Below are 23,396 nucleotides of genomic sequence, written 5' to 3'. Positions count from 1 at the left end.
CATCATATGCAATACAGTATTGGGTATCGGGCAGGTAAGGATGTCCTGTAGAGAAACAACTGGAAGCAATCCAGTGCCTCTGTATTGGTAAACCAGCACAAGATTATTCTAATAAACACATTTCCAACAAAACATCTGTTTGGGTGGTAGGTGGGTTTTTATGTGTGTGTATGAGAGTGTGATGGAACATACACACCAGGTCTGGAGAGACATAGATAAGCACTATTGTATGTTAGCCAAAATAATGATTAGCATGGAGTTGAGCTGTATATCTCAGTTTATCACCAACTAAAATGAGGCATCCTGCTCAGTATAAGTGTGATAGATTATAGTTTTCTATCTTGGTAGACAAGGGCTCTAAACATTTGAGTCCCTTTGAAATGTATATATTAAACAGGACTAGACTAGAACAACCATTAAAGTCAAAAGCCCTTATGTGAACATGGACAGTTCCATGTACATGACTGGGTTGCAGCCTGTAACATAGCCATTACCAGCGTCAAATATTTGACCCACCTGAGAACAACTTATCTATATGTGGGTGTTTCTGGTATGCTGTATATACTATTTCAACTTATCATCATGTTGCACATAGTAGCTGGAGTTGTATCATTTTGTGCTATTTTGGTGGCCAGAATGTCAAATCTTAGCTCTTTGACATGCTTTGCTTTAGGTCCAGTTTTCCCTGAAGTAATTACATCTAGGCAATACCACTTTATACAGCTGGCAGGGGCTTGCAGGCTGAATATTCTTGAGTACACAAATGATTCATTACATGAAGAAGTGTGCTAAATTAGCCTTGTTTTCTATGATAGATGGGTGTCATGTAAGCCCCCTCTGGCTGTATGAGGTGATATAGCCCAGATACAAATCCAGCACTTCAGCAAGAACCAAGGCTTGGTGTCAGGTGTTAAAAATGTTTATACTGAAGATATATCAATTCTCAGTACTCCTAATGGAAAATAATTGGTATTTCAGTGTATTTTATACTTTGTGTTAACACCACATTTACTTCCTTCACCTGTACAAGAGGTATCCTGTGGTTGGACTCCAACATTCACATGCACATGAAATTTAAGGAATTGTAATCACATTCTTGAGTGCTACCACTGCCTTCATTTTTCTGTTAATAAATGGAAGCATGATTTAAATAAGATGCTTAATATGGAGTGTAATTCAAGGTTAAACAGCCTCAAGTTGTGCTATTTACTCACATTTAGGTAACTTTTCTAATGGTACATAATACTTCTAAACCACTTCTTCCCATTTTATAGATGAGGAAGTTTATGCTGAATGCTTGTGCTTTGCTGCAGGCCTTAGGAAAAGTTGTTGTTAGAGTTACAGTTAGATCAAGCTTCCCAGAAAGCCATTAAAGTTGCAATTCTATTAGCTCTTTCTAGGGAAATAGGTTCCATTACACGCACTGGGGCTTACTTTTGAGCAAATATGCTTAGTTTGACCTGCATATCTTAGTTTCTCAGAAATTTTGTTTGCAGACTGATATCCCTGTGTATAAATGCTGTAATAATGTTGGTTCAGTTTCATGTTTGGAACTCTTTATTTTGAACCCAAAACATTGATTTACAGCTTTTCTAGTTGCTCCAAGCAGCATACTAACATTTCAAAAATAAAATACAGATTGAGCAAACAAAGCAAACTGAACATTCAGAAATAAGTTGGGTTGAATATATGATACACATCTTCTCACCAAAACCAGGGTTGAAATTCACCATGAATGTACAGTATTTATCGTTTCAGAATTTATACAGAAATAGCCCTCTTTCTAGGATAGTGTCACCTGCAATACAGTAAACAAATTCCAGATTTTAACTGCATACCTTCTTCTTCTTTGGCAATCACTCATAGCCAAGTAAGATTGTCTTCCATGAATGCGGTCTTAACAGTGAGTCCATAAGTGACTGTGGAGGCCAATTCTGAATCCACACATCCTTCCACAATGGGGTCATAGGTTTTCGGAAAGGAGTTAATCATGGTGAGGGTTTGCCAAACATGCCTTCCTCTTAGTAAGTTTTTCCCTTTCATCCTGATTTCGAGCTTCTTCAAAGTCCATTACACCGTTGGTAAAAGCTGTTCTCCAATTGGAGCACTCGCAGGCCAGTGTTTCCCAATTGTTGGTGTTTATACTACATTAAGATAACTGCCCAGGTAGGAGAAGTGATCGATACTTTCCAGTGTTACACCACTGAGTTGGATTTGTGGTGCTGCAGAGGGGTTGCTTTGTGCTTGTTGGTGCAGCACACTTTGGTTTTTTGGATGTTGAGTGATAGGCCAAGCTTTTCATAAGCTGTGAATAAATTTAGGATGGTTTGGAGGTCATCCTCTGAGTGTGCACCCCTAAAATCTATTGATGTTTTGCCTATCTTTTTTTGTTTTAGCCAATGTTAAAAACGTCCCATGGTTTTTTTAAGCAGCAGCTGATCCAGGGAAGCAGATCAAAGTGCTTCTCTCCTGACACATGGCTTCGTTTGGGACATTCTACTATCCTAAGATAACATTGCCAAAGTATGTTTAAGAAAGTTTCTATGCAGGTTGAGTATGACTTCTAATTAAGGAATAACTTGTATTCATTCAAGAAAAGTCCAGCACAGGGAATACAGTTCTTTTTTAAATGAGACATATGCATGTGAGTCAGTGTTAGAAACTAAGATATGAAAGATAGGAGCTAAATGACACCTTAAATCTAGATTATGGGTGCAACAGCAGAATGTCTAGGTGCACTTCTTTTAAACAAGAATACAAACCTGAAAATGAATGAACTTCAGCTAAAATATTATGTTCATTTTCACATGGACGAGTCCTTCCCCTGCCTACCCCCCTAATATTCTTAAGAGGGTCTTCAGAGAGTATCTGAAAGTGGGGAGGCAGAAAAAGGTCCTTCTTTCTTTCCACTCTGCAGTTTTAAACTGAAATCTTAGGTGCAGTACTGCACCCATTGCTCAGGAACTGCTCACGCTAATGAAATTCCCAGTCATAAAATGCACCTAGAACAATGGGAGTTTCAAATGCTGGTGTGAGTTCCCCTTGTGTAGAAATGATAAAATAAAAAGTTGATTTCATTGTTGAAGTAGAAATCGAATAGCCTTTCAGTCTTGTCTTGACTGCATCCAATTCTATGTTCTCTTGGGTTAATTTCAAATATAAAGTTGAGATTCTGCCTACAGTTACTTGGGAGTATATCCCATTGAATTCAGTGGATAGAACTTGATAAATTTAATTTCTAAAACTGCAAGTTATAAAAGGATACATTTATCATTTTCCCCTGAAAGTATAATTGGTATGGTTTATTCCACCCCACCCACCTTGCTTTCGTTATGTGGAAAGTTTGAATTTGAAGAACTGAAACTGCATTAAAGCATGGGCAGTTGGATGATAAATTGTGGTTGTTACACAGAACTTGGGCAATTGCTTACATATATTGGTGGTGATTCACATGATGGTGCCCCCTTGTGGCCCCTAAACAGCATTAATATAGATAAAAAGAGAATGATATGTTTAAAACTCTAGGTGCAGTTGTTGTATGGACAAGAATATTGTTCTGAATCAACACCTGAAGGAACAATTATATTTCATTATATTATTTGTTGGCCCAGAGCAGAAATGCTTATCTGGCTTTGTTTCATTTGCACATTCAAATGCATATCAACATGTACAGTATTCTGTTTTAATAGTATGGCTGGTGGTCAGGGCTTATGGGAGTTGTAGTCCAAAAAACATTTGGACGGCACCACAGTGGTTACCTCTGGTTTAGTGCTGGATAATGCTAGGTTTGCTGTGTTTATAGTTAATACCGTATTTACTTGAATGTAATGCACTCCTTTTTGGGCCAAATTACATCACAGAAATTCAGGTGCACATTAGATTTGATGATGCATTTACATTTGTCAGCAAATACTTTTTTGGTTTCAAGGTTTTGAAAATTTAGGTGTGCATTAGATTTGATGACGCATCAGGTATGCGTAAATACGGTAATGTACATTTTATTTAAAGATGTCAGTATTCAAATATAGCACTATAATCTCATGTTTGCAAGCACATACAATGGTACCTTGGTTCTCAAACTTAATCCATTCCGGAAGTCTGTTCCAAAACCAAAGCATTCCAAAACCAAGGCGCACTTTCGCATAGAAAGTAATGCCAAATGGATTAATACGTTCCAGACTTTTAAAAACAACCCCTAAAACAGCAATTTAACATGAATTTTACTATCTAACAAGACCATTGATCCATAAAATGAAAGCAATAGTCAATGTTCTGTACTATAAAATAAATAAGACAGTATTGTAGATGATAAAAATTAAAATTATTTTTTTTCTTACCTGCACTGATGATAGTCATAAAACGAAAAACAAGCCACAGTCACAAAAATGAAAAAGCCACACAAACAAAAACGCAAAAAAATGCAAAAACAAAAGTACCAAATATCACCTCAGAACACTGCAATCAGAAACGGAAGGCTTACATTACAATGGTGGGGACTCAAATGAGCAGCTCAAGAGCAGAAGCAGGAGGAAAAAGGCTTAAATTACAATGGGGCGGGGAGTCAAATGAGCTGCGCAACAGTAAAAACGGAAGCTCAGGAGCACGTTCGTCTTCCGGGGCAAAGTTCGAAAACCGGAACACCTACTTCTGGGTTTGCAGCATTCAGGTTCCAAGTTGTTCTGGAACTAAGTTGTTCGAAAACAGACGTACCACTGTATATCATTTATACCAAGAGGAGACATAAGTTAGGTTCTGTTGCAAACACAATGCTTGAGCATTAACTACTATTTCTGAATAGCTACTTGATCTTGTACCATTAGGTAAAACTATGGTTTGAAAACCATTACATCCTTCTCAAGCAGGCTGTCCTACAAGCAAAGGATATGACATTGGGCACCAAACTGAACTTTTACCCGCAAAACAAGCTGTTAAACTAGTTGAGATTTATTTGGGACTCAATCACAAATTTCATTTGAAATTATGGTTAGGTATTTTATGATCATGCACACCATGATAATTGGAGGTCACTAATTGTCTCAGGAGTTCTAAATGCTTTTCTATACCCACACCACCAAATAACCCTGGCTATGTGTATAACACTATTTCAGTTTAAGTATGTCACAGACCAGGCTGGACTCTTGGGTACTGACTCCTGGATTCATGTTCCTCCTTTAAGGCAATCTGTGCTTGAATCCTCAGGAAAACGTAGAATTAAAAAATCAAATAAATCACTTCATACATTTCAGCAAGTGTGGCTTCATGAGCCATTTTACAGGAGGGAGGAACCCTGCCAGTCAGAATATAATTTATTATTGTGTCCATGCTACCATGATAGCTGATGGGTTGAGCAAAAATGTAGCTGCCATTTTCTTCAATGGTAGCTGCTCCCTGCTTTTTGCTATGTACTTTACCCATTGCTTTTTAATTTGCTCTTTATGTACATACTTGAGAGTGATAGTAGTGATAGTGTTAAGGCACTAAATATGCTCAAAGCTGCAAGTCCTATGAATACTTATCTAGGAGTATCTAGGAGTAGGCCCTACTGAATTCAGTGGGATATGCATCACAGAAAATGTGTATGTAATTAGACTGTATTGTGTATAGATGACGAGCCTGAAACAGCCTTTTTTCTTTTTTTCTTTTTTTGCACTGGGAAGGAGTCTGTCAATGACGATGAACCATTCTTCTGTCTTGGTAGAAAGACAACCTTCTATGATGGGGCTGGGGCATATTTTTCTTCCGACTGCTCTTCCATATCCCTTTATGGGAAATATCAAAAGGAAGAATATGAAATTTAAAATAGATTGGTGTTATTGATTTTTGTCTTAAGGGGCTAAGGGTTGATGAAAACAGCATATGTCCATGTGCTTTTCTACTGATGGCCCATTTTTTCTTCCAAGGAAAAAAAAAATACTAAAAAAAGCAAAAAAAAGCATATGCTTCCAATTTACATATTTACTAATTAAAAAAAGCTTCCTGGAAACATTAAGCAGACTATCTTGAGTAACCTTTAACATTGTAGCTAATGGATATCGCCTGGAAATTTTCATAGAAGGTCTTCTAAATAATGTAAATGATTATGAATATGTAACTAGTTAATATGCAGCTACGAAAGGATTATCATGTAGAGGTTAATGAACACGCTGCACTTCACGGTTTGCAGGGCTTTTGCTTTTGTGCCTTTAGCTCACTTCATGCTTGGAAAGTCATGCATTGGGAATGGAAAGCTTCCTGTTTCCCTTTCTGGAAGTGGGGCACTTGAGCTGGAACTTTCTTAAAAGGTTTCATAAACATTTTTAGTGTTGTTCAATGCCAACATCCCAAACCTTTTCATTATAGAGCCCATAACAGTAGTAGTAGTAATAGTAATGGCAGTATTTATGTAGCATATTATTCTAGTAATCCTTATTACAGTCCTGTAAGGTAGGCCAGTGTTACTAGCCCCATAATGTCGAGAAATCAGCTAGTTCATTCATGCTGTGAATATACTTTGAGTTTCATAGAATCATAGAATTGTAGAGTTTGAAAGAACCCCGAGGGTTATCTAGTCGAACCCCCTGCAGTGCAGGAATCATACATGACAGATGGCCATCCAACCTCCGTTTAAAACCCTCCTAGGAAGGAGAGTCCACCACCTCTTCTGAGAGTCTCTTCCATTGTCAAAGAAGCTCTTACTGTCAGAAAGTTCTTCCTGGTATTTAGTTGAAATCACCACTGTAGCAAGAAAAAGCCACTCTAGCAAGAAAACATTACTGTGTGCTCCCATGTGGCTGAGCTGATTCAGTGTAGTGGGAGGAAGAGGAGGATCGGGGGGGGGGGTAGGGAGGAAGGGCCACAGCTCACTAGCAGAGCTTCCATCCTGCATGCAGAATGTCCCGGGCTCAGTCCCCAATGGCATCTCCAGGTGAGGCTGCGAGAGACTCCTGCCTGAATCCCTGCAGAGCCACTGCCAGTCAGTGGCATCAGTATTTCTCAAACCTGGGTTTGTATGCTACCTACTTTCTGATTTCTTCATGCACTTACTTCCTGATTCTGAATTTAGTTTGCCGTAAGTGTTGTTCGCCCTAGTTCTCCCCCATCCAAATCTGAAACCACACTGGCTATGACAAACTATGGTTTGTGGTAACCATTGTTTGCGTAGTTTCGATATTGTGGTTGACTATATGGAAGAAGTTATGGTGAATCACTAAAAGAGAGAGAGGAGGAAATGCATAAACCTAAAATCCATTTACAGGGTGTCTGAAATTGAGTCAGTGGCTTGCAACTGAGGCAAGATTTGAACCAGCAACCTCCTAGATTGTGGTTTATTATCTTGGCAGCAATGCTAGACCAACCAATGAGCTACAACAGCTCTTATCTGAGGACATTAAATTCTTATTTTGATTTATTCTGCTGGAAGTAATGAATAGTTGCCTCATTCTTTTCCAAAAAATCTATTAAGGAACTCTGATTTTAGAAGGGGGGAAATTAAATACAGTAGAACACATCTATGTCAGCTACATTTGTTTTCAGATACGCAATTTTTATAGTGTGTGGCATAGAATAGGATGATTCTTTCTGCCTCTTCATGTACAAAAATGACAAGTTTACAACAAATTGATGGGATTTTATGAAAGTAATATTGCTTTACATTTTTAAGTGGATTGTGCAAACTTCACTCAGGCTGAGTCTACAATCTACCTTGGAGTATCTGAATATAAGCCAAATCTTCATAGTTTTGCCAAGCCCCATCAGTCCCTCTTTACAAAGAAACCATCTGCACCTGTGCTTTCATGGAACATTGAAGATAAAACATTATTTTTCTGGCAAATGTTCCCAGTAGTTGCTTTCACATGTTAGCTTGTTTGTGGGTACATGAGAAACAAATATTTGTAAAGATGATTTGTGAAACCCTATATTCAAATTGGAAATAAGTATGAGTTACTTTATTAAGTTCCTTCTACATGCAGAGGTTTCACAATCCTCAGAGTAAAATTGGTATATGTTTGCTTCTGATATACAGTCTGTGGTCCATAGAGCTATTTGCATATATGCAAACCCTTCTGCTCCCTAGCTGGGACACTCTGTACTACCTCTACTGAACATACCTTCTTTTTATTGCTTTGGCTACTGGAGCATTTCGTACCTTATGAAGAAGCATTTTGGGAGTGGAGGTACAAGAACTGCGATGGAAAGAAGGAGATTCAGAGTGCTGAAGAGTCCCTGTCTATGTTCAGAAGTGTCACCTGCAGTTCCTAACAGACAATAGTTGAGGGAGCTACAGTGGTGCCTCACAAGATGAAATTAATTCGTTCTGCGAGTTTTTTCGTCTTGCGAATTTTTCGTCTTGCGAAGCACGGTTTCAAAAGAAGTTTTGGAAAAGCTTCAAAAATCACCAAAGTCTTCAAAAACCTCAAAAAAGGCTACCACACCGCGTGCAACTGCACCTCTTCAAGCAATGCACCCTGGGTATTAACGGTTTTAAGAAAAAGGAAACAAACTTGCAAGACGTTTTCGTCTTGCAAAGCAAGCCCATAGGGAAATTCGTCTTGCGAAGCAACTCAAAAAACCAAAAACCCTTTCGTCTTGCGAGTTTTTCGTCTTGCGAGGCATTCGTCTTGCGAGGTACCACTGTATTTGAATCTGTAACTTCCCTCTGGGTGAAAATACAGTGGGACATCGGTTTTCAAACGTAAAACGTTCTGGAATACCATTCAACTTCCGAAAACTGAAAGCGGAAGCCTCAATTCAATAGGGAAACTCAAAATGGAAGCTGCGTTGGATGTTCAGGTTCCAAAAAACGTTCGAAAACCAGAGCATTTACTTCTGCGTTTTTGGCGTTCAGGAACTGAAATGTTTGAAAACAGAGCCGTTCGAGAACCGAGGTTTGACTGTAGCAGTTTGGGAGATGGGGAAAATTATTTTTATGGGGGCTGCCGTGCAGGGGGGGGGGGGTGGGGAAGAGTAAAGCCCCTTGCTTACATGTTGTGGTCCGATTCCTGATTGCGTCTTTAGATGCATGCACACATTTTAAGGGGCCGAAGACCTTTCAGCACAACTGATTACCTGTTGTTTCTCATATGTTGCGTATAGTCTTACCAACTTCCTTCAAAGTTGTATTTATGTTTTGTAGATAGCTCATTTCGCAGGAGCATATGATATAATATTTTGTACTTGAGAAAGTGCTGCTGTCACCATTATGTGAGACAGGCATTTATTAGATTGGGGTAGTCAATGTGGTGTCCTCCAGATGTTATGGACTACAACTCCCATCATCCCTGACCATTGGCCTTGCTGGCTGGACCTGATGGGGGTTGTTGTCCAAAACATCTGGAGGTTACTACATTGGCAACCCCTGTATTAGATAATGACTCACTGACCAACAAGGATCGTAACTCCGTCTCCTGTGTTCACATTGTTTTGTAAACTATTCAGAGGCAATGCAGCTTTACACTGTTAACAATTTAAGTATGGTTTTGTGTGTGCATTTAGCTTGATGAATACCAGAAATGCTCTTCTCTCCTTCCACAAATGTGTCCCACTATCTTGAGAACAACTGGAACAGCTCTTATATATACATTATACCTCCAAGATACAATAAAGGGAATGGTAAAACCCTCTCCTCCCATACCTTGTATATATGAATAGATTCCTTTGTCACTATGAGGGAGTTTTGAACTCGGGTATTGTCATTACTATTATTATTTATTATTAGTGTTCAAAGCCCAGAATGTGTTTATCATATTTGAATGCTTTAAAATGTTGGTAGTGTAAATAGTGGGATCTAAAACTTTCATGTGTTTTGTGGGGTTTTTTTTATTGTTTAAATAGTGACAAGAACCTGGTCTTCTAATGTATTTTGGATTAAATAATATTCCTCTTCCCAGAAGTCTGTAAATTGATGGATGTTATAATATTCACTTTTGTGTATGTGTATATATTATGTTTCTCAAATTGTAATCAAAGTTCACATTGTTTTTTTATATGATTAATCAGATGTTTATTGCACCAGGGTGAAACTGAAGGTCAGATTACAGTTTAGAGTTGTATTAATGAAGAAAAATGTTTTTGTGGGTGATTCTGTTTTAAACAAACAGCAAACATGCACTCCTCTTATAAATTATATTTGCTTTATTCTGCAAAGCATGTAACATTGAAAACAGATGTGTAGATTGTACAAAATACTGGTTTTATCTTGTATCATGTGTCATCTCGTCGTTATGGAGCATGCATTGTATCAAAATATGAGTTGGGGAAGGTGTAATTTATTCTATGGTTATCAGTTTGGATTAGAGCATTGTGATAAAGTGGGCTGCTTAAGAACGAACGTTCGCGCGCCTTTGCGCTGACAAATAAAAATGTATAGTGAGACGCCACCAGATCTGTAAAGCGTCTGCTCTAGTTTCTGAAACATTGAGTTTGCAGCTGTGTGCTTAGCCTTGTTTTTTCATGAGCAGTTATCTGTTTTAATGACAGGTGGTCACTAGCTGCCAAGAAAAAATTCAGCACTGGTAAGTGAAAAATGTTTGCTTGCATGCCTAAAATACCAATAAAATACTCTGCGTGTGTCTTTAGAAAAGTGCAATGCGTATAGTCTTTGGAAAATTGACCAAATTCAAATAATGCTATATTTTGGTACATAATTTTGATCTTGTCCTGGCTTATTGAAATGCACCCTCTGCATTTCTGTGATGCTCTAACGTACTATATAAAAATACTTTAAATCTGCATGTCTCTTTAAAAAGACACACACTAATTCCGCCTTTCCCTACCCAGAGTAATCATATAGAAAGGCTTAAGTCTATAAATCTACAAAGCACAACTATATATTTTTGTTTCTGTTCCAAGAAAGCTAAAGTGACAGTAAAATGCAGTGTGGTTGGGCACTGAAATGGTCTTGGGAAGTATCCAAAACGTGTGGATAAGAAGAACTTTGAAAAATCAGGTCTGCAATTTATAAAGGGGTCCATTGGCTTCAAGATAGATAATGGCCTTTTCCCATTTTATCCAATTGCAATGAAAATATATTAGTTTAAAGCCTTAGGTAAATGTGAGACTTCAGAGAGATTATTATCCCTTAAAATATTATCCCTGGCCTGTCTTTGTTGCTCATTTAATGTGATGCTTTTTTAGTTAATAGGAACCATCTTGGGTAAATGAAAGTTTCATATAAGTATCTGACAGGAAAAGGTATATTTAATGGTGAACGATTTTGTATGAGTTATAGAGAGATAACACTTGATCTTAACAGATACCAAATTATGCTACATCCATGCTGCGTTTACCAGGATTTTACGGAGAGAACAACAGGAGCCTTCTTGATTATTGTCTGCAGGGTTATTGCAAAATCACAGCAACTGCCCCTTTTAGTGGAGAGATTAAACTTTGGTTATACACCACCAAGCATATAATATTTTAAATTTATTTTAAGAGGCTTTTTCTTCATGCCCGAAAGACCTCTGAGCAAATAATTTATAGTTCGTGTGTGTAATAAAATGTTTGGGTTTTTAAAAATAGTTTAAATGCACATAAGTTGCAAGCCATGGTTAAGAAGAATGGGGGGAAAGGGGAATCAAGGCCATCTTTACACCTCATCATATTAAATTGTGACTATTGGTTTGTAGAAAATGGTCTAAAACTATTATGCTTTGCTAATGTTTAAAATTCAGAAACCACATTATTTTCCAATAAAATGGATATTATAGTGGTGCCCACTATAAAATAAAAAGATCTCTGCTTGAGAATCTGAAAGAGTCACATCCATTCAGAATTGACAGGGCTGAGCTAGATGGACCAATAGAGTGGTCTTCCATAAATCAGTTTCCTCTGCTCCTTTCTAAAATTGGGTGCTCATCTGAATGTGCATCCCTATGCTGCACCAACTGGTTATGCATAGCTGCATGAAATGAGTTCTATAGGATGAAAGTCTTGACATGCAGTGCTATCAGGGAGTGGAATTGCCAGTGTAAAGTGGCAAGGCAGGGGCATCACCATGTTTGCTTGGGCGAAGGAGATTTTGTCCCTGGTCTCTATCTCTCACTCAGAACAGTAGTGGATCATGGCAACAGTGGATGCAAACAGGCAACCAAAATGCACAAGAAAGTGGACGGTAGATAAGTTTTGCAAATATTTTGACATACACAGCCAGAAACATTCTCAGGATAAAATATCACTATAAAATATTTTGAAAAGCACTTTCAAAACAACAGTTTTAAAGGTCCCCACATATTCCTCTATATGGTAAGGGGGCCTTGCTCACACATGCAGGCACAGCACTGTTACTGTGGCTTTTGTGCAACTTACCACTCCCATCCCTTTCAGGTATTCAGTTCTAAGTTTTGTAATAATGTACCCGTAGTTTTACAGATGGAGTGTCACAGATCTGATTTCCTGGGAATGTCTGATTCTGTGTTGTGTTGGTTAAGGCCTTATCATGATCTGCCTGTTTCTTCCCTCAGACTAGTAACCTAGGTGGTCACTTTATTTTATTTGTTTAAAATATTTATAAGTAGGGAAGCACAAGTATAGAGTAAGGAATCTATTGACCTGATAGGCACTGTGCCCAGCACCCATCCACAAAGCTGTGGCTCAAGGTAAATGGTTTTAGCTGAATGGGCTAAGCATCATCTTTTCACTGCAGTTGTTGTCTCTTACTGCCTTGCAGACTGTGTTGTGATCATGCCAGGCAAAGAGAACAGTTGCACAGAATGAAGACCTTTTATCTCTTCCCTGCACAAACCCCTTTAAAATTCATTTGTAATTCTATTGATTTAAACATCAAAACTCCAAAACAGCCAGATATGCCATCCTTAAGAAATGAGTCCCAAATCACAAACTACAAGTCTTTCTGTCTCAAGATATATATATACTTCTACTCAAAAGTAAGTCCTATTGAATTCAGTAGGGTTTACGCCCAGGTAAATGGGTATAGGATTGCAGCCCAATAGAACTTGGTCTTACGCTATCATATTTAAGATAGCTGTCTTCTAAGAATCGTTTTCCCTGCATGGGCAATGTACATTTGTGGTATTGTTCACATTATTTTCACACACCCATTTTACAATAGGGAATTTAGTAATGCCTTGAAAGTATTCACAACAGGGTCCATTTTTACATTCTCTGAACCATGGCAATTTCTCTCTCTGCTTTTATATTCAAACCCCAAGTGAAAAGTAATTTGCAAACTTATGTACCTTGTTCTTGAAAGTAACATGGTTTGAATTCTGCCAACAGGAAGAAGGTGGAGAGTGACTATGAAGCTCTTCAGGAACGACTTGGCACATTGCCTGACAGACTCTCTTATGATATCATGGTAGGTACTATTTAGTTCAGTGGAATTATAGGCAGCCCTTTTTATTATGGCCCACTGCAGATAGCATTGCACAAACTGCTAACCAGGAGTTGTCCTGTGGTTTGTACACTGCTTTTTTCCTTCTCCTTTTCACACACTTTCCCTTCCCATAGGCAACCCTGGTGCAATGCAACCATGGTTAGGGTTTGCAGACAATGATTTAAGCTAATGATGTATAATGTTAACACTGGTGCAGACATAATTTAAACACTTAGCACTAAACACTTAGCTCCAAGAAGGATTCAATTAGCCCATGAAGTGCTTGTGACCATCTAAAGGTTGTTAGATTTGGAACATCATATCTGTGCTAGAGCTATTTGCACTTGCTTTGGATTGGCTCTGACTGACCATTCCAACCCTTGCAAAGGTGGGGGACCAATTAGGCAAGGCATTGTTCAGTTGGTGAAGAACTGTGACAGGGAATGCCCTCCCTAGTGAGGTGTGTCAATCTCCAGTCTCCCTCCCTATTAACTTTTAGAAGACATTTGAAAACATTCCTGTCTACACATACATTTGATGGTTGAAAGTTCTGTCCCTGTTCACCCTGAAATTATTAATTTGGGAGTATGTGATTGCTTTTAGGAGTTTTTAAACTGTTTTTTAGAAGGTATTTTAAAGAAGTTTTAATGGAATTGTTTTAGTATTGACATGTTTGCTGCCCTGGGCTCCTTTTGTGGAAGGTGCAGGATCTGTTTAATAAATAAATAAATACAGTAATGAAGGTATTGTAGTTAGCAATGATTGATTATAGACAGTGTTTAAATGTATGTTTTCCTATTCCTGTCTTGTTTCTTGAAATCTATAATAAATTATAATCTCCAAATTTTTGACAGACGTACTAAGACAAAATCAAACACGTTTGATAGAGCCTGTTTATTTTATTGAAACCTATAATTAAACCTGCAATACACACTAATTTCCTGTGAGGTGGAGAAGCAAGCAAGCAATCGTATTTCCTGAGTATTTCGTGTTCCTTCCGTTCCTAGGATATCTCAGTTGGACTTTTACTCTAGTTGGGATCTGTATGCTTTTGAATTTGGACTAATTGTCAAAGATTTCAAATTCAGTATTTCAGTGTAATCACAGAACTCAAGATGTTAGTAATGACACATAACATTCTCTACCTTGAGGATTCATAACTAAAATGCTAATGGATGGAACATTAGAAGATAATGTCAATTTCATGACTCAGCAATGTGCACACATCATGTGTCCTTAATTTACTTCCTGGTTTTATGGTGCAACTCATCTGAGAACATAAAAGCAAGCTATATTTAAATAATAATAACAACAATAATAACAATAATGAGCTCTTGTCATTGTGTTGCATTAAAGAAGTTTCCATGGAAAGACTTTTGTTCTCGTTTACTACAAAATTAGCTGAAACTGAGACCTGCTTGCTTGATAATATAAAATAAACGGAAGTTATTATGGCCCTAAGAGTCCCCACCACCATACACCGATTGCTTGGTCAGTTTCATTATTGTCCTGTAAGATTTAAGAGTGATTGTTAGGACCCAGACCAATCCTTGCTGTTACCAAGTCCAACCACCCCCTGACTCCTGACTTGCTCTTGTCATCCACCTTCCAAGAGAGCAGTACATTGGATGTTGGTAGATCTGCATTAAACGGTTTGCTCATATGAATCCATTTAAAAGTTAATTTTATGTCCAGTTTCTGAGAAACCAGTGTCTCTTCTAGGTGCCAGCTTTCTCGCGTGGAAAAGGTTGTTGGCTAAGTAGATGCTCCTGTAACTTCAAACATGCCTGGCTATGTTCTACTTCTACTGTTGGAGATATCATGCTTCTGAATGCCAGTTTTTGGGAATCACAATTATGGAGAGTGCTATTGCACTCAGTTCTTGCTTTCGGGCTTCCCATGGGCATCTGGTTGGTCAGAACTAAATGGGCAGTTGGCCTGATCCAGCAGGCTCTTAACTATGCTCTTATGTCTGAACATGATTGGCTCCCTAGACCTGACTTTGTAAGTTTGAGCAGACTCTATATTTGTGGTGCAGTTGATCTGGATCTTGGTGCCAAATGATGTGAGGGTAGCTAATGATAAAACATGGATAAAAAATAATTAGACAGTCATAAAAGCTAGGGATTAATTAACACTGTCATTGATTAATTAAAATCTTACATTATACCATGACTGCCAATTGGTATCCTGAAGCTTTAAGACTGCCAGCAAGCTCTCGTACTAGCCATTGATGAGATACAGGACAGGATGTTTCTTAGTATTGCACAAGGTAGACTTCCTTTCATCTTCTTTACCATTGCTTTGTTCTTCTGACAGGTACCTTTTGGTCCCCTTGCTTTCATGCCAGGAAGACTGGTTCACACTAATGAGATCACAGTTCTTCTTGGAGACAACTGGTTTGCAAAATGTTCAGCAAAGCAGGCCAGCAGTCTAGTGGAGCACAGAAAAAAACGTAAGTATCTTACTAAGATCGAGAAAATCATTAAAATCTCATGTTGAGGTGTGGTTCAGAAAAGGTCTAAATGAAAAGTTTAAAAAGGAGTGCTTTATTGTGTTAACGTGTAACAAATTAAAATAAAAGAACTTTAGCTTTGCAAATTACTGCATAATCGAACTTCAGGGTGTGCACATCAGAATGAACTTATGATGCAATGCTTCAAATGAAATCATGAAATGGCAATACTGATTGCATTAACATATAGTATTGTAATACTTCTCAACTGTAAATTACAGTAGGCAGCCTTCAATACAAATATTGGCATAGTCATAGAATCATAGAATTATAGAATTGGAAGCGACCTCAAGGGTCATCTATTCCAATCCCCTGCATTTCCGGAATCACAGTTAAAGAATCCCTGACAGATGGCCATCCAAGCCATGCTTAAAAATATCAAGTGAAGGAGAGTCCACCACCTTTTGAGGTAGTCCATTCCATTGTCAAACAACTTTTACCATCATAAAGTTAATCTTTCTGGTAATTTGAATCCCTTGGTTTGGTTGCTCCCCTCTGGAGCAGTAGAAAGTGAGCTTGTTCCATCTTCTATGTGACATTGCTTCAGATATTTGAAGATAGCTCTCGTGTCACCTCTCAGTCCTGTCTTCTCCAGGCTAAACATATTCACTGCCATCAACTGTTTCCAGACCCTTTATCACCTTGGTCTCCTTTCTCTACACAAAATTGACTGGCGTAAAATGAAGGATCATGAAATAGGATTTTTATATGATCTGTTTTCATTTATTATACTGCTTCTGTATCTTATGTATGGTTGGGGGCATTCTAGATTGTTTTAATTTTTGTAGGACATCTTGGTTCTTCTCTTAAAGAAAAGCTGCATTGAAATGTATTTTTTTTAAATTCACCATAAATAAAATTATTCCAGGCAGATAAAAGTTTGATCTCTTCATCCTGAATTTGATCCTTTGTCTCTCAAAGAATTGTTCATTGTTAACATTCTCTTCTTTTAAGAAAGAAGCAGTCTATAGACTATAAGAATTATGAGGCTTTATAATGGTTTTATAACAGTATTATGGGCACAACCTATACTGAAAGCACACCGGCAAACAGAAAAACAGAATTTGTGAAAGCCCTGCAGTGCTGGCAGAACTTGAGATATACCACTAGCATGAATGATATACAGGCTGAACAGCTAAAACAGGATGGAATTATAGGTAGAACATGGGTGGTACAAGGATGGAACATTTTCATTGTATCCTATTTATCTTCAATCTTATCGTCAGATGTCCAGAATGCTGCAGCTTAGATGGTCAGAGGTGCCTCTTTGCAAGCACATAACATCCCAGTGCAATCAGATCTGCATAGCTGCTGCTTAACTACCTATCCAGCTTTAAGGTTCTGCTACTTCCATATAAAGCCCTAAACAGCCTTGAGCCAGGTTATCTGAAAGACCTGGACTTTCCCTCCATTGCTTGGTAAGGGCACTAATGGAACTTGTTAATTTTGCCATAGGCTGTTGGTTATTGGCTTGTGGTAACACAGAGGAGGACTTTTTCACCAATGTTGTGAAATTCTCTCTATGCTAAAAGGTACCTCAGTATAGGCATTCGGCCAGCTCTTGAAGACATACCTGTTTAGATAAGCATCCACTGATCTGAGCCTCTTTCTTTTATTGCTGTTTCAACTGGTCCTAATTGTTGTGCTGTTCTAATTGGCTTGTTTTATTGTACATTTTAACTGTGGGTGTTTATTTTAATGTTCTGAAGGAATTCTTTTATTGTGTTTTTAAATTGAATGTTTCTATTTTTGTAATCGCTTTTATATTTGTAAACTGCTTAGAAGCCTCTGTGGCAATTATAACAGTTTATACCAATAATAACAGTTTATACCAGCCCTGGTGCAAATAGTCTGGCAGGATGAATGGGGGGAAAGCCATCCTGCTTCCTGGCCTCAACATTGCATAGGATATGGTGTAACGCAGCACCCAGTGACAGCACATCACCACCAGTATATAAACCCTACAAAGAGAAGTGACTCCACAGATGATAAGGCACACAGCATGGAGCTATGTGTCTCTGACTCCCATGTTGTACGCATTTGGAGCTCCAAGAGTCATTTCTGATGATAGGAAACTATGCAGAAAACATACTTCACAGCAAACAGCTGGCCTCAGAACACAGAGGGAAACTTAAGCACACTGCAAACACTTTTTATCTTAGAACCCCAACATGCCGTTGCAAAATCTGTGTGGGTTTCAGGATGAAGCACACCACACAGGTAAGAAAGGGAGCATGTCTTGCCCCCTTTGATATGTTTGAAAATAGCATCTTCTGAACTTTCCCCTCTGACATTCCCCCCTCCCCCAGCAACAGTGGGAAGTTAGTGTCCCCACACTAGGGGAGTCACTTGGTGACACAGGCAGGTAAGCTCTCTGTTGGTACAGGCCAGGTGATCCAGTCCACCCATTGCCACTGATGGTCAAACAGTCGTTAACACCTTGGCTGTGCAGGCTCACAGCCCTGGTGCATGGAGCTGAACCCAGTGTCCACTACAACCCATGGGGAGGGAGGAAACAGACATCAGCACTGGCAGAGCCTCAGGTGATCCTATTCACTTTTCTAACTGACTTCCTACTTCGTAGACAAAAAACTACTGTCCATCCAGGTTCAGTGACTATGTGCTTCAGCTGCTGTTTCTCAGTACTCTCTCTCTTTCCCACTTCCCTCTCCACAGACCTCTCTCCATGTCCCATTCTGTGCTGACCACAAGGGAGTCATCCCACCTAAGACCAGCAGCAGTGACCAAAATGCTCCCAGCTCCATGAGATCATTAGCCCACTTGCTCTAGACAGCTTTTGCACGCTTACAAACCCTGTGACACAGTGTTGCACAATTGGTTAAAGAGTCCCCAGCATGGGGTTGGTGCTATCAGAAACACTGTACTTCCTGTACTGCTGTCTATCAAGCCCTTATCCAAGGTACACATCTTGCTGGAGCGACTAGCCAACAATCCAACGCATGTTGGCTTTTCCTTTTAGGAGATCCTCTGTCCCAGATGCTCTCCAATAAATGCTTTGATATTGCCACATGTGGTGTTGCTTTGTTGCTAGGGAGTGGTAGGTAGGCCCCCGGGATGGAAGTGGAGTGTTTAGACAACACTGGGGAGGGAAGCCTAGTAATAGATTTGGTGACAGCGGCCCCTCTGCTGTCTGATAACTCAGGTTCCCTTGACTGTGAGGGGGCAGACTTCTCAGAGAGCAAGGTCCAGGTTGAGAACTTGGGGGCGGGGAATTTGCTGGTAGTGTAAGAGCCACCTGAGTGACTTATGCTGATGGCAGGTGATGCTGGGGTGAGAGTTGTAAAAGCAATATACATCAATGCTGTGTGTTTCCTGGAGGGTGAGGGTGAGGCATTTACAGGTCTGCTGATTTGATACTGTATTAGTTATAGATGCACCTGAACTCTGTCTTGTTTGAATGTCCTGAATTGTAAGCTTATACAATTGTAAGTGAATGAGCAGGGCAGGACCTGTTTGACCTGCCGGAAGGCTTTCTGGAAGCATCTGTTTGGCCATTGTGTAAATCAGGATTCTAGGCTACGTGGACAGCAGAGCTCTTTGTATGTTCTTAGCTGCCCACCTCCACTTGCCCATCTCTCAGGTAATGGAACTTGTCATTTATTGTAATGTGTGAAAGTTGGTTCACCTTTGGGTAAAAATTGCTTACATTTCACTAAAAAGAAAACTCCAAATGCCTGGATCATGATGATGACGATTGAAGGAATTAGTCGACTGCAAATGAAAAGAAACATATTATCAGAAAGCTTTTTAAAAGTGTATGCATTACTGCATGCATACAGTGGTACCTCGGGTTAAGTACTTAATTCGTTCCGGAGGTCTGTTCTTAACCTGAAACTGTTATTAACCTGAAGCACCACTTTAGCTAATGGGGCCTCCCACTGCTGCCGCGCCGCCGGAGCACGATTTCTGTTCTCATCCTGAAGCAAAGTTTTTAACTTGAAGCACTATTTCTGGGTTAGCAGAGTGTGTAACCTGAAGTGTATGTAACCTGAAGCATATGTAACCTGAGGTACCACTGTATATGCCCCCCACATGTGTATGTATGGATATGGATATGAGAGAGAAACTGCTTCTAAAGGGACAAATAAATCATCCTTAGTGCATTCAGAAACATGTAAACTCTCAATAATATCCAAAAAGGAATGTTTGTTCCTTTGAATCTTGACACAGAGTGGAGCTCTGATATAATGCCTGATCAGAACAGAAGGTTGCTAGCAAATAATCTTTCAAAGCTACAAATCATACTTGCAAATCGTATTTGTTCTCAGTATCTAATTATAATCTATTAGGTAAATACTGCTTTTAATATTCTTCAAATGTATACTGAAGACCCCCAACAAAAGCTTTGTTAAAACCCAGATAAAGTTACTTAGGTGCCAAATCCTCCTACACAATCCCTTAAAAGCAAGAAAATAACAAGTTGCATTAAAGGAAACTTCTTTACTGTGCCTTAACACCCACATGTCAAATTAACAGCTCTTGCTGATGACTTAGTACCTCCACGACGTGTTGCCCTCCACCTCCAACATATTAGGGTAAACAATGCTCTCATTACATTTTTTCCAACTCTCACTGAAGACCACAATTGCATCTCCAGCCAAAAGCTGCATTAGCATGTTTTTACGCTATACATTGTGCCTTGACGATGTGTGTGGTGAGTTCTCTTTTGTGCAGTATAATGGCATGACTGAGGACAGTTTATTCTCAAAATACCAGTTGCATAGGAAAATTATAAAATAGAGAGAAGCTATAAGATATTCACACTAAATATTTCTGATGGAGGAAATTCATACATTTCAAGTTTTTCAACCAACGCACTGTAATATCGCTTTAATTCACTTTGCAGATAGGTCTTCTATATTCAGAAGGAAAGAACCAAGCAAGCAAAGCCAGTCCAGTTTTCTTAAACAATTTCTGTATCAGATTGGTCTATTGCAGTTATTAACTGATTGAGATTTGATATGGGTGCTATTTATTTATTTATTTAAGGAATTTTACACCCTGTTTTTCAAGTTTTCAAGGGACAGGCAATGTCTCATGCCCATGAAAAACCTTAATCGTGATGGACTGATCAAAAGACTTGAGTTTTAATTCCACAGATTAAAAATTATATGCCGACTATATTTTGGCTATTGATCAAAGTTGAGTGGTATAACAATTTTAGATTTTTGTCTTCTTCTTTTTTTACAGTTTTTCATTACTCTTCCAAGCACTGTGCTCACCTCATCAGGCCACTGAACTGAATCTGATTCCAAACTAGACAGTGCTCTGGACTCTTTCACAGGGTCTGTATATTAGTAGAATCAGGTTCAGCATGCAAATGAGTTTAAGAGAACCAGTGACTAGCTACTTTCTTACAACCGTTATCAAACAACATTTCCTTCTTAATTAGATATGTATGTGTGAAGCCAAATGTTTGTAATACAGATCTCATGCAGTGGGACTGAACATGTTGGGCTGGGTTTTAGGGCCCTGTGGATCAGGCAGGCCATGTGAAGCAGGAACACACTTGGATTGACTGGGTTGCCATATTAAAATCCATCAGGGTTGTGGATATTTCAGCACTGTGAAGTGAACTCTGCTGCTTGATGTATACATGAGTGCAATAGAAGCCTAGAGACTGTGACACATTTCTTTCGTCATTGCTTTCATAATTCATTAGTAACCTTAAACAAAAAGGCATCGGTGTCCTGCCAATGCTGCAGTTTTTCTGCTATGTGAAATTAATTAATTAAACTAATTGATTTTTAAGCATTGTTTCTCATCTGTGAGGCTGAGCTGCTTGTTTTCTTTGCTGGATTTCCAAAATATTGCAGAGCCAACAGAATCCACCTGAAAGCCAGGCCACTGTTTCCCAAGATTATCAAAGGTGACAAAATCAGATAGCAATCTTCAATGCAGTCTTTAAAAAAAGATTTTACGTAGTTTGAACATCAGTATCAGAAGAGGAAAGCACTTTGAAGACTCGCTCACTGGCTCTTGGACTTGCTTTATTTACTGCTAGGATGTGCAACTTGTGGCCTACCAGTTGCTGAACTAAATTCTCACCATCTCTGGCCATTGGCTCTGCTGGGTGTGGTTTCTGGGAGTTGTAGTCCATCAACATCTGAAGGGCCACAGGTTCCCCAACTTTGATTTCATAGATACTTTCTTTTTCATAGATAATAGAGTAATGTAAAACTACAGAAAGGTCCTGTAAATACAAGCAGTTACAGATTCTCTTAAGCATCACTGTTAGAATTTTGGCATTCCTGATCTCCTCCTCCTCCTCCTCCTCCTCCTCCTCCTCAAATGGCAGCTTCTGGGACTCCCAGCTCAAATGGAGGCCATAGCAGTGTGGGAGCAATTATCTGTTTTTTGAATCTCACTCCACTAGTGGAGCTGCTATTTGTCTCTTGGGAGGTGAGGATGGCATATAAGTACTCGGCCATACAGTACCTGTGTCCCGCCCCACCCACCTACATGAGGCAAATAGCAGCTCAAATTGAGCCGTGATTGAGAAAGCCATGTGGGGAAAAGAATTAACCCCATTCCCTGTGCTCTGACCCCATCTGAATTGAAGGCCACTCCATGAATGCCTCTGCCCTTTTAAATAAGCCCCTGGATCTACTGATGGCATATTTTATGCATGATTGTTCAGTTACAAGTTGACTTAAATGCCATTCTGCACATAGGAAGAGGCAACAGTCCTAAAATTATAGACTGTACCACTTCAGACAGGAGTGTGGAAAGCGGGAGTCATCTTTTGTTTTATGCTCTCCCACATGCTGTAGCATATGTGGAAATATTTAGAAATATGACATACTCACCCCACTGCAGTCAAAAGTGGTACAGTCCTGAATTCTACCATTTAATTCTTCCTATTGTGCAGCAACTTCAGTCCCACATAGATTTGTATTTGCATTAGTGTTGTTCAGAGCAAACAAACATGCACGTAGGTGCAGGATCCGGCAACTACGATTGTAGTTTTGTTACATTGTAACATAGGACAAAGATATTTTGTTTCAGGTGGCTTTGGTTGTGACGCCCCAGTTCTTAAAATGTGAATAGAACCTAAACAATACTTGCTATCTTGAACCTGTGCACATGGACACGTGATTATGGATTCCAGTAATCTGCTGCTGTTTGCATGAGACTGGGCATTTCTGCCATTATGGCCTCTCCATCTTTGGCATCCTAAATAGTTGCTCTTCAAACGTTTTTCAGTATTTTCTTTCTCGGAGTTAAAATGTATAGCCTTGTTAAATACAAAAAGCAATTTGAATAAATACCTTGGCTTCTTTACATGTTCTGACAGCCTGTAACAATTCCTGACTCTTGACGTACTATAAACAGACCTATTTGATAAGCTAAACGTTTCAGAATTTGATTTCTGTTTACCTTAAATCACTAATATCAAGTGGTGCTGTATTCAAGTGGTGTCTTGACTAGCTTTCTATTTTACTTGACAAAGTTTTGTGAAACTGATTTCCATATTTCTTTTTTAAATGAGATTTTGGTTTTCCAAAGAATAGTACCCTCATTCTTTATAACTGCTTCTTAACCTTGACA

General features: G+C 39.0%; 1 protein-coding gene across 2 annotated transcripts in view; it reads left to right on the top strand.

The window, feature by feature from the left end:
• URI1 (URI1 prefoldin like chaperone) overlaps nt 1-23,396 on the top strand; it is a 44,940-nt gene that overhangs the window by 7,643 nt on the left and 13,901 nt on the right. The window contains exons 2-4 of one of the 2 annotated variants that reach the window (XM_028740285.2): nt 10,456-10,490; nt 13,213-13,291; nt 15,629-15,764. In XM_028740285.2, coding sequence (XP_028596118.2) covers nt 10,456-10,490; nt 13,213-13,291; nt 15,629-15,764 — 250 coding nt within the window. The remainder of the gene's footprint in view (nt 1-10,455; nt 10,491-13,212; nt 13,292-15,628; nt 15,765-23,396) is intronic. The other variant, XM_028740286.2, reaches the window with a different exon arrangement.

This window comes from Podarcis muralis, chromosome 7 (assembly GCF_964188315.1).
Source record: "Podarcis muralis chromosome 7, rPodMur119.hap1.1, whole genome shotgun sequence".
Lineage (NCBI taxonomy): Eukaryota > Metazoa > Chordata > Lepidosauria > Squamata > Lacertidae > Podarcis > Podarcis muralis.
This window is presented reverse-complemented; position numbering and strand designations above follow the sequence as displayed.